The following is an 11309-nucleotide window of genomic DNA, read 5'->3' as shown; positions in this document are numbered from 1 at the left end:
TCCCGTGTGCAAACAGATTCCTGTTCATCCTGCCTGGGACACCCCCAAGGGCACAGCTGGGGGGTCCACCTCAGTTTACAACTGGGCAGCCACAGCAGGCCTGGGCAGCCTGGACTGGACGGCTTGGGGAAGGACACAGGTTCTGAGACCCACCCCCTCCCCTGGACTGGGGCTTTCCTGGGGGCAAGGCTGGGACATGCCCTCCCGGGGAGAGGAACCCCCTATCGATTAGACTGTCCCTTCCTCACGTGACCTTCAGTCCTAGATCACAGAGCAGCAGAGCCAAACCCCTGGCAAGACTCCACCCATTTGAGAGATGAGGACAGTGAGGTCTGGGAAGGGTATGCATCCAGCTGGGGTCCAGGGCCACCCAGAGGTCCCCAGCTAGCTCCTGCCTCCAGCACCGTCCTCCCCCCAGCTTCTGAGGTTCTGGGGTAAATGTTGTGCCCATCACGACCTCAGAATCTGGTCCAATCGCTCCCAGGGACAATTAGGGCTGTATCCTTCCCCACCCCCTCATCCCCCGCTGGGATCCAAATAAGGAGTCATATTTTTGTTATCTTAACTGTAAAAGGTTTATCAAGAAAACAAGAAAGAAAGAAGATTGAAGCAGCAGCAGCCAGGAACAGCCATGACCTCCGGGGGGGGCCAGCAGTGGCACCTGTCAGTTCCCCCAACCCACTGCTGGACCACGCGCTGGCCTGGGGGTGTGGGGGGAGCCCCCTCGAGGATGTAAACATGGGTGGGAGACAGCACAATCCCACCAGGACCTGAACCGGCATCACAGTGAGGCTGGCTGTGGGCAGGTGGGCCGAGGATCCCTGGGGTGGTGGGTAAGCTGGCCCCTGGGAGCCTGAGGCCCAAGCCTGCTTGGAGTGTGGGAGCTATTGCTGGTGAACTCAAATACCCGGTAACTTCTGGGTGTCCCCTCCAGAAAGGTGCCACCAGGGTCCTGGGATCCGAGGCTTGTCTTAGCACCTTGAGCCCAGGGCAAAGATGCTGCATGGTCCCCTAACCAAGGGGTGAGGGGGCTCAGCTGGTGAAGGGGAGTCAGGAGGGAGTTGGCCTGCAGCCCCTCCTGTGGGCGGGGGTGGTGGTGGAGGTGGGGTGGGGACAGGGGCATGGGAGCAAGGCAGATCCTTCCCCTCTGTCACACAAGGGGACACCACTGAGGGGTGCACCAGACTTGCTTGGGAGGGGCTTCCCTGGTGGCGCAGTGGTTGGGAGTCCGCCTGCCGATGCGGGGGGCGCGGGTTCGTGCCCCTGTCCGGGAGGATCCCGTGTGCCGCGGAGTGGCTAGGCCCGTGAGCCGTGGCCACTGGGCCTGCGCGTCCGGGGCCTGTGCTCCGTGGCAGGAGAGGCCACGGCAGTGAGGGGCACGTGTACCGCAAAAACAAACAAACAAACAAAAAACTTGCTTGGGAAAGTAGAGGAGAGAAGACGGGGTCTTTCCATGCCTCCACAGCCTTGCCCATGCTGTTCTTCTCCTCTGAATGCCCTCCCCACCTACTGTCCCCACTTACTGTCCAGCAGGTCCTTGTCATTCTTCAAGACAGTACGCCATGGAGTCATCCCTAACTGGCAGAACGAGTGGTCCCTTCTGCGAGCTATTTACCATCAATCTTTCTGTACTGCCCCTGCCTGTTTCTGGGTCTGACCCCCACCTCAACTGGGGACTCCCCAAGAGCAGGCGTGTCGCAGCCCTGGATGCCCAGTGTCTGACCCGGGGCCGCAGCAGGCCTGCGCGTCTGCTGAATGAACGAGGGGATGGTGGCCAGGTGAGCGAGCGCTATAGGCTCTAGGGGAGGCTAAGACCCTGGCCTGACCTCAAGTGACTGACCAGCAGCCCAGGCCTTGGCCTGGAGGGCTTCTGGCCCCATCCTCACCCCTGCTGTGCCCCTATCTCTAAGGGGTGGGGGACTTCCCCAGGGATATCCATGACTCCTCCAAAGCCCACCCCTGACCAGCCAGGCACTGCTGGTGTGGGAAGGTCTGGAGGGCAGCATGCATCGCAGCCACCAGGCCCCAGGGGCGGGGAGAGGACCAGGGACACGTGGTCAGAGGCTGTCATACATGTGCAGCGTCTTCTCCAGCTGCTGGCCTACCCGCTGGTAGAAGAGGATCTGCTGGCGCAGGTAGTTCTGCATCATGTGCTTGAAGTCGAGCTCGCGGCGCTGGTGGAAGTGGTTCATCTCAGCCTGCAGGGCGAAGCCCACCACGCGGCAGCGCCTGCGAATGCCATCTGCCTCGTCCTGTGCCATGCGGCCCTCGTCACTCATGCGCTGGCTCTCCTTCACCTTGGCGAAGGCACCTGGCACGGGCAGAGCAGAGGACAAGGACAAGTTAGGGCTCCGGGCTCCCCAGTTCGCTCCCTAACCCCACGGTGAGACCCGGGTCCAGGCAGACAATACCCTCATCGGCTGAACTCAGGCCTCGCTCTTGGACTCCACGGAGTCCAGACCCATGGTCCAGCCGCCTGGGTGTCTCCACCAGGATGTCCACCAAACCCTCACCTTCAGCACATCCTAAACCAGATGCACCATCTTCCCTCCAAACCTGTGGCGACGCCAGCAGCCCACACCTGCCCTGCCCTGCCAGCTGATTGATTTCTAGGACCAGGCCATCCCCACCCACCACAGGCCTCGTCACCCCTCACGCTGGCTCCCCAGTCACCTCCAACATCACCTCCTCCAGGAAGCCTTCCCTGCAGCCCCAGTACATCAGGTGCCTCCCAGTGCTCTCGGGTGCCCTGGGCTTCCCTCTGCTACAGCTCTTACCACCCTGTGGTTTCTCTGACCGCTTCCTTCTGGGCTGTGAGCTCAATGTCTCTAGCATCCAGAACAAAGCCTAGCCCACAGCCGATCCTGGTATGTGTCTGCTAAGCTGATTCAACCTCACTGGACTGCTACCATAGGCCCCTCATGGGCCTCCCCACCTCAGTCTCAGCCTCTGAGAGGTTCTCCATACCCACAGCTCCAAGCCTCCCCTGGCTTCCTTCTGCCTGCAGAGCTAGGTCCCCCATTCTCCTGGCCTGTGAGGCCCTCTGGGAGTTGACCCCTGCGCCCGTTCCACGCTGACCCCACGTTCATCAAATTCAGCTTTCTTTCCTACCTTCCTATCTCTGCCCCCTGGATCCCTACGCATAATGCAAGGCTCTGACGGGGTGCCGCTTCTACACGGAGCATCCCCCAGGCAGACCGCCTCCCTATCTCAGCTCACCAGGGCTCTCCCCACCCCCATCACCCAGTCGATTCTAAAACAGAGCCTCAAAAGCCACCTGGAGTTTTCCTTTGTGTGTGTCTCCCCACATATAGGCCCTGCTCCCTCCTCACCCCAGCCCCCAGGGGACTAGAGGAAGCCATTATAATAACCAGGTGGCAGATGGGGGGGGTCAGGGGATGAACCTGGGGAAGGGACCCAATTTGGAAGAATGGGAATGAATCAACAAGCACTTGGTGAAAGAATGTCAGCTCTGAATTAACAGCACTTGACTGATTCCATGCTGAAGCCGGCGGGGGCAGTTGCTGAGGCGGTGAGGCAGTCTCCCTGCGCCTGGCAGGTACTCCTCGCAGGGCTGTAGGGAATCCACTGTGTGAAGAAGATTAAGGAGGTGGGAGGGGTTGGCACGGAGGACAGTACACTCCCCGAGCGCTTCAAAAGCATCCACTGCACACAAGTAACACGCTCGTTTTTCATGTTTCCCACCTCTCCCTTAAGGAGGTCTCTCGTGGACCTTTGAAACGTATTCCTTTTACTCCAAGCTGTTCAAATGCATCCAGGATGCATTTACGGAGCGTCTACCACAGGCTGGAAATAACTCTGAATGCCTTTAGAAGGAGCAGCACCTATATTAGATGGCAAGTGTGTGGCTAACTGGCAAAGAGGGGCATTTCGGGTGGACAGACTCAAATTTGGAGCGTTTCCAGGGCTGCTCACACAGCACCTAAAAGAACTCTGCAGTCCCCAGCTCCAGCCCACTCAGTCCTTTTGCCACCTTCTTTGAACCACTTCTCGCCTCCTGTTCCATACCGACTGCCCAGGTCTGGGCAGCAGGAGAGGGATCACCCCAAGGCCCAAGAGGAGGACCCCTTGAGAGGCTTCGGAGCTGGAGTGGCCCTAGAGACTAGCTGTCCAACACCCACATCCACCCCTCACTCTCCACCCCCACACTGTGCAGAGGAAGCTCAGGACCCGGCAGGAGGGCACTTGCCGAGGGGCTCGCAGCCTCTTTCCTGCTCCAAAAGTGGGGGATGCCTGGCCCAGAGGCATCCCTGCACAGCTGGGGGTAGACACCACTTCTACTGCAAGGAGCCTAGGCCAGGTCCCCCAGGCATACGTGTGGGGCATCCAGACAATGGACTTAGGAATTTGAGAAGGTCCCAAGGGGTAAAAAGAACCATAAGAAGCAAAGTAGGAAAGAGCAGGACAAAGAAACTAGAGTCAGGCTTCAGCAAAGGGCACCTACTAGCCTGGATTCCACCTTCCTGAGAAAGTCTGGGTGTGTTGGGGGTGGACTTGCATTTAAGAAAGCTTTTCTTGCCCATGGGCTTAGAGGAAGGAAACTGAGGCCCAGATAATAGGAATGAATCTATTGCAATTGCTAGGTATCCGCAGACAGGCAGGGAGCCAGAGATGGGGGGCAAAGGCTGTGGGGGAAGGGGGAGGCCCCACCCTGCTCCCTGTCACCCCTCCACCCTGTGACTCCGATGTGGGACTGGGACCAGCTAACACTAATGCACCCCAGAGACAGACTGGGACTCAGGACTCAGGCCTGTCTCCCGTCACCTGACACATTCCACCTAGGACTCAACCTGAGAACTGAGGGCCCAGGGGCACCTCCTAACCTGGCAGTTGTCCTGTAGGCTGGGTCCCAGGAACAGGGAAAGGAGGGTTGGAGCTTCAGAGCCCCAGGGTCCCAGGCATATCCCCTAAACTGCCACCTTAATCTATCTTGTCCCTACCTCTTGGAGGTAGTTACCACCCACCCTAGGTTGAGGGCAGGAGGTCTGAGTCCTAGTCCCACTGTGTCACCTCCAACAAGGGCTGCAGGCCTCCCCACTGTCAAATGGGACACACGTTGGACTAGATGTGATGCTGCTGACAATTGCTCACAGCGGAACAGCGCTTTAGAGTTTCCACATCAGTAAAATGGGATGATAATAGTACCCACCCTATAGGTATACCTGAGTTTAACTGAACTAATATGTTTAAAGTACTTAGGATGGCACCTGACAGAGTAAGAGCTCCCCTCGCAACTATGTGCGAACTGCTTTTCAGTCCCAGCCAAGACCCAGCTGGTGGTGGCTCCTGGTGATACAATTCTTTGTTCATCAGCGCCTAGGAGGGGAGGTAGAGGGAGAGCTAGATGATGGCCCACAGCATAGAGGCTGGACCCACCTATTCCCCCAGGCAAGAACTTGGTCCTGCAAAAGGGCCACTTTGCCTTGGCCAACCTGAGAGCTCCATGGCCCCTCCAGCATGCTCTGTGGTCCAGGGCCTGCCTCCAGCCTGCAGAGGATGCCAGCTCAGTTGGTGCTAGAACACCCAACCCCCTCCCTGCTCCCTCCCCTTCTGGCTTGTCTACCCCAGGCACCCATCCCTTAGGGAGTTCCCTCCGCTATCTGTCTGGCACAGTAGAAACAGCCTGGCTGTGGAGTCAGAGACACCTGGGCTCCAGCTCCTGCTCTGATTATCATTCCTCCTCACCGCCCCTCACCTGAAAACGGAGGGAAGCACACCAGTCTCCGCAGCTTGTGATGAGTCTTAGGACCGAGCCCTGCCCTGGCTGGCTCTCAGGCAGGGGCCCTGGACAGTCACTGTTGCCCCTTGGCGTCCCAGGGTAACTATTACTAAGGCTCTCTTTCACCCCCAAGATTGCCCTGGTTTGGATGGTAAATTACATGGTTGCCCTTCTCTTAGGAGACCCCTAAAGTGAGCTCCAGGGGCTGGGCCAGTGGGCAGACAGGCTGGCACCTCAGTGCCAACCAGGTTCCACGGCCCATTTTTCTAAGTTTTCTGAGGCGAGGAAACTCTTTCAGGGTCACCTCAGAGGCAACATTTGTCCAAATCCTGGTCTCCTGACCTCTCCTAGGCCTCCCATCTCCTTCCTTCCAAGGCCGGTCCCACATGCTTGCCATCTTTCAGATGTATGAACAGGCTGGACAGAATCCTGGGGACCCAGGGCCCAATTTTCTTTCTCCTTCCTCTGTGAAAGGGCTCCATCCACAGGGCCAACACGGGATCCCCCCTCCCCCCATCAGGCTGTGGTTCCCCCAATTCTGTCTCAGCCAGATTCCAAGCCCCCCTCCCTAACTTGCCCCACCACGGGCCTAGGAGTGGCAGTGCAGAGCCCAGAAGGGGGAAGAGTAAGCCCAAAAGAACCTGGCTTATTGGGGAGGGGTCCTCCAGGTCTGGGAAGGTGGGGCAGCCTCTGCCTGAGGTTGAACACATCACCCCAGGCCCCTCACCTTAGAAACACCTCCAGTGGAAACTCAGAAGTGGCCTCTCTCAGCTCTGTCTCCCTGCCCCAGGGTCAGAAAGGCCAGTCTGGCTTTACTCCCTCCTGCTTCAGTGGGAGCCTGGGAGTATGAGTATGGGGTTGCCTTCCTGCCCCCTGCTCTGCCCTGGGTGAGGGTCCCCAGACACTGCATGGGGGCAGCTGTTTAATCACTATGTCCCTGCTTCCCCCCATCCTGCTGCCCACACAGGAACATGCCATCCAAGGAGCTGGTTGAACCAGCTTTCCCAGGCCGTAGCACAGCAGTGAGCGTGGCTCCACTTCCGCACAGGGTGACGCCTGCCCCAGTGGGCCCCAGCCACCAGCCCTGCCCAATCCCTGCCCAGAGCTCAGAGCCAGATCTAAGGCATCACTCTGTCCTCGACCAGACCCTCCCCAGGAGTCTCTCCCCTACCCACCCCTTTGAAGGCCTAAGAGCTCACTGTGTCCGCCCTCCCTTGTCTTACAGATCGGGAAACTAACTCCCAGAGAGGGGAAAGCACTTCCCAGGGACACACAGCAAACTGGGGGCAGAGCCAAGACCAGAACTCAGGCCTCATGTCTCCTGAAGCTGAAAGAAGGGAAGGAGGAAGAGAGGAATGTGGAGAAGAGAAAAAAACGGCAGAGGAGAAGGAGGAAGAGAAAGTGAGGGAAGAAAGGAGGCTGGGAGCTGGAGAAGTTCTAGAAGTTAACCTCCTGGTAAAGGAGAACAAGGCGGGTTTACTCCAGACTCTCCTGGGGACCAGGTAGTGTGGTGGTGTTTGCTGTCCCCCAGGCAGTCCAGAGGCCTGCCTCCTGGCCTCACCCAGAGGAAAACTCCCCACCAAGCCAGGCCTGACCTCAGGGCCTAGGGGCCTGGGAGCCAGCCCCACGCCCTGCAGACGTTCTTCCTTAGTTACCAAGCAGCCCTGGGGAGGACCACACCTCTCTCCTGCCCTGCCTGTAGTCCCCAAGACTCAGCCACCTGCCGGGTCAGCTCCTGACTCACTGCTCAGGCAAGAAGAGAAGCCAGGCTGGGGAAGGGGGAATTGGATGGACCATGGGGGTAGTGCCCTGGACCCCCGCTTCCTCCCCCAACCCAGCCCGGCTGCCCCTAGGTGACCCGGCTATGAGTCACTTCCCTGGAAGTTCCTTGACAGCCCCACAGTAACAAGGACCCATCCTGTCCCTCCCGTAGGGAGGGGGCCGTGAGAACTGAACACATGGCTGGGCTTGGGAGGTGGCCGAGATGGATGTGTCCTTGGGGAGGTGCAGGAGGAAGGGGCAGCCCCAGCTGGGCCATGGACTCCTTGTGCAAGCACCATTCTGTGGACGCAGCTTCTTCATCTGCAAAATAGGGGCAGCCACCCTCCAGAACACAGATAGGGAGGGAGCTCACAGATAGGATATGCAGCGGTGAAAACAGCCTCTGCAGCTGCAAAGGCAGGGAGGCAAGCTTGTGACAAGTGGGAAGACAGGCTACACTCTGTGCTCCTGTTATCTGGGTCTGTGTCCATGACCCCTTGCGGGCTCCTCAAGGGCAAGTCCTGGGCCCCAGTCAGCTCCGTGTTCCCAGACCCCAGCCTGATATCTTGAAGGGCTCAAAGCATGATGGGTAAATGAGTAAATGAGACAGAAACAGAGAAAACGAATGAATGAATGAACGAACGAACAGACAACAAGAAGGTAAGCAGTGAACTCCATGAGGACAGGGATCAGACCTGCCCATAATAATATCCCTGCACCTAGAATAGCACCTGCCACCTGGTAGGTGCTCGACACACTTGTTGAACGTATGAATGAGACACAGACAGAAATTCTAGCTGCACCGTTCTGCTCGGTCTAGGCCATCTTCATACCCCCAGTGCCCAGCAGAGTGCAGATGCTGTAAGGATCTCCAGTCCACACTGGCTCTTACCTTTCTGCAGGTGGATGATGTCGGGGAAGTTGGAGAGCAGGCCCTGGTAGAGAGACAGCGTGTCGAGCATCTGGAAGAGGTCGTTCTTGGGCTGCTCGGCAAACATCTCACCCACGGCTTCATAGGTACGGCCCGTGTGAGAAATGGCGCTGTTGAGGGCTTCGGAGCTGAAGGGGGGGTCCATCTGGAAGGCATGACTGATGGCCTGGAAGGCATTGCCCAGCTTCTGGAATTCCTTGCGGAAGCCCCCCACATGCTTGCGCACCAGCTCCGATGCTACGGTGCTGAGCTGCAGGACGCTGTCGTCCATCTTCTTGCTGAAGGCTTTGAAGGTGTCCACACGGTCCTCCACATCCTGCAGGTCCTGGTGCTCCGTGGGGATCTGGAAGGTGAGCAGGAAGCTGGCGCCCACCATCTCGTCCTTCTCGGCCCGGCGTTTGCCCATCTTCCACTGCTTGGCATCCAGGCAGCTAAGGAAATGTTGGAAGCCCTCATACTGGGACAGCACGGGGTGGCTAGTCATGTGGTCCATCCAGAGGATGAGCCGCCGCTTCCGCTTCTCAATGAAGTCCTCCTCGAAGCGGCCTGTGGCCTGCTTCTCTGGCAGGTGGGGCACCGAGATGACAGTGAACTTGTGCAGCAGGCGGTTGTAGAGCCAGTCGAAGTGTTTGTAGCGCCTGTAGACAGGGGAGCCAGCGTGTGTGGGTGTGAGCTTGTAGGAGATGTAGCTTTTGATGCCCTTGAATTTGGTCTGTTTGGTGGGGTCCTCCACGGAGCAGGCAAATGGGTGGGGGTTGGCCTTCCACTGGGGGCCGCGAGGGCCCATTTCAATGGAGTATGTCTCAGCGATCTTGGCCATCATGGGCACGTCACCCAGGATGAAGGCCTCCACGCCAGAGCGCACAAAGCACGAGAAGCGGTTGAGGTTGCGTCCCACCACGCTGCCTCGCTTGGCAGATGCCAGGCTGTCCTGCCGCTCCAGGGGTGGCTTGGGCCGGAAGGCCGTGTGTTGGCTGGGGTAGGCACCAGGGTAGGAGAGGTTGAGTGGGGGGTGCCCGTTGGTGCCCAGCCCACCAGCCCGTGGCTCCTCCACCACTGTGCATCCATCATCCCAGTCATCCCAGTCATCATCATCGTCCTCCTCGAAACTACCCTGGTTTGAGAGGAAGCCACTGCCCCCCCCACTCCAGGAAGGGTCTGCCACGCTGGAGCCGTCGTATAAGCTCACCTGAGTGCCCAGAGAGCCTGCAGGACTGCTGGAGTAGTTGGCATGGTTGGAGCTGGTGCCAGAACGGATGATCTCCACGTAAGAGGCAGGGAAGAGCCCTGTCTCACCGCGGCTGTTCTGGCCCTGCAGCCATCCATCCAGCGAGGTCTCGCTGAAAACAACCAGGTCCTCATCCTGCTGGATGCTGATTTCCTCCTTGTTCTCGCTGCGGAAGTCATAGAGGGCTCGGCCTTTTAGTGCCATGTCTGGGCCAGTGGTAGAGAAAGATGAGGACAGAGTCCTGCCCAGAACTGGGGACACTTGCTAGGGTGTCCAAGAATGCACTAGCAACTCAAGGTCCGCCACAGCCCTCAGTCTCTCAGCCCCTACGGTGGGGTCTCAGCACCCACAGATGGTGTCCAGCCTCCCTCTCTTCAAAGCAATGTCCACGGCCCAGAAACAGGTCTCCCTGCACATGCCTGTGAGCAGGGAGAGCTCATGTCCATGGTCTTCCTCCCTTCCTTCCTCAGTCCCTAAAAGGGAGAGTCTCTCTTCCTCCCACTCCCAGAAGAAAAGACAAGTGACTCGGAGAAGTCAGCTCTGAGAGGGCAAGAATTTGACACTCTCCACTGGAACAATGTTCTAAAATAGAAGAGAATCACTCAGAAACCACCGTCCCAGAAACCCCAGCAGCTCTGGCTCCCAGCTCCTTCTGGCTCCACAGGCCTTGGGAGGCTCTCACATTCCTCTGTAGATCTGCTCCTTCCTCCTTCCTCCTCCTCTTCCTGGGCCACTGGGTTTTCAAAAATCCAGAAAATCCAAGAGGGGCAAGGAGAAAAGCAGCAGCCTCCTGAATCGAATCCAAGGGTGGATGTGTCCGGCTTCACAACGAGCCAGGCCGGGAAAACAAGGACTGAGGCTTACACAACAGGCCGCCAACGCTTCGACCCCGGCGGCCCGGCCCGGCCCGGCCCCCAGCCCGCAGCCGGCTGGGGCGCCCTCTCCCCGCCCCCAAGTGACCGGCCCCCGCCCCGGGGAAAGGAGGGGACGCGACGAGGCGCTCGGGCGACTTCTGGCCACTAGCTGAGTGGCCTCTTTTGTTTGCCTAATTTCTCAGCAGTTTCTGAGCCTGAAGCTGACCCAGATCTGAGTCCAAGGACCTCCGGCCAAAGGTAACCCCGCGGTAACCGGTCCCCGCACGCGGGACGTGGACCCCCACCCTTCGCGTGCACGCACACACTCAACAGGAGTTTGAAGAGTGAGCTCTGGAGAGCAGATGGCCCGGCCGACTGTCCGTCCTCCGCTCTGCCCCGCGGGGTCCCGCCGGTGGGCGGCGGGCTGCGCCCCCAGCCCGCCTTCCTCTCCAGCGTTCGCAGCCCCTCTGCGCCGCCAGTGAGAAGCCAGCTCCAAAACAACAACAAAAAAGGCGATTCCGGGAGGTGGCGTCCCGAGGAAAGAAGGAATAGCCGACGGGGGGGAGGTGAGGCGGGGGGGAGGTGAGGGGTGGGGAGAGGGAGGGAGAAGGACAAGCAGGCTGGGGAATTGGGCGAACTCCACAGCACTTCCGTGCGTCCTGGCTGGCCGCGGACTGCCCGGCTCCGCCCTCCCACTGGCCTGGGGCGCAGGAGCCGGGGCTCCCGCCTACTCCTCGCTTTTCCTTCTGGCAGTCACCCTCACTCACTTGCGCTGAGATCTGGATGCGAGAGAGA

General features: G+C 59.0%; 1 protein-coding gene across 1 annotated transcript; it reads right to left on the bottom strand.

Annotated features, from left to right (window-relative positions):
* Positions 1-515: 515 nt before the first annotated feature.
* SNX33 (sorting nexin 33) lies at positions 516-11066 on the bottom strand. Its single transcript, XM_082648117.1, has 2 exons — positions 8394-11066; positions 516-2311 (listed from the first exon to the last, which is right to left on the bottom strand). Exons 1-2 carry the CDS (start codon positions 9862-9864, stop codon positions 2058-2060), a joined length of 1725 nt encoding a protein of 574 aa, XP_082504243.1. The 5' UTR covers positions 9865-11066; the 3' UTR covers positions 516-2057.
* Positions 11067-11309: the final 243 nt, after the last annotated feature.

The sequence above is a fragment of the Grampus griseus genome (genome assembly GCF_964374135.1).
Source record: "Grampus griseus genome assembly, chromosome: 2".
Classification (NCBI taxonomy): Eukaryota; Metazoa; Chordata; class Mammalia; order Artiodactyla; family Delphinidae; genus Grampus; species Grampus griseus.
This window is presented reverse-complemented; position numbering and strand designations above follow the sequence as displayed.

What these genes read in the sequence shown, in the direction of transcription:
- SNX33 (XM_082648117.1), bottom strand. Translation starts at nt 9,864, where the DNA reads ATGGCACTAAAAGGCCGAGCCCTCTATGACTTCCGCAGCGAGAACAAG. An exon ending in CATCATCCACCTGCAGAAAG is followed by an intron (nt 2,312 to 8,393) that starts GTAAGAGCCAGT and finishes TGCCCGTGCCAG; the next exon opens with GTGCCTTCGCCAAGGTGAAG.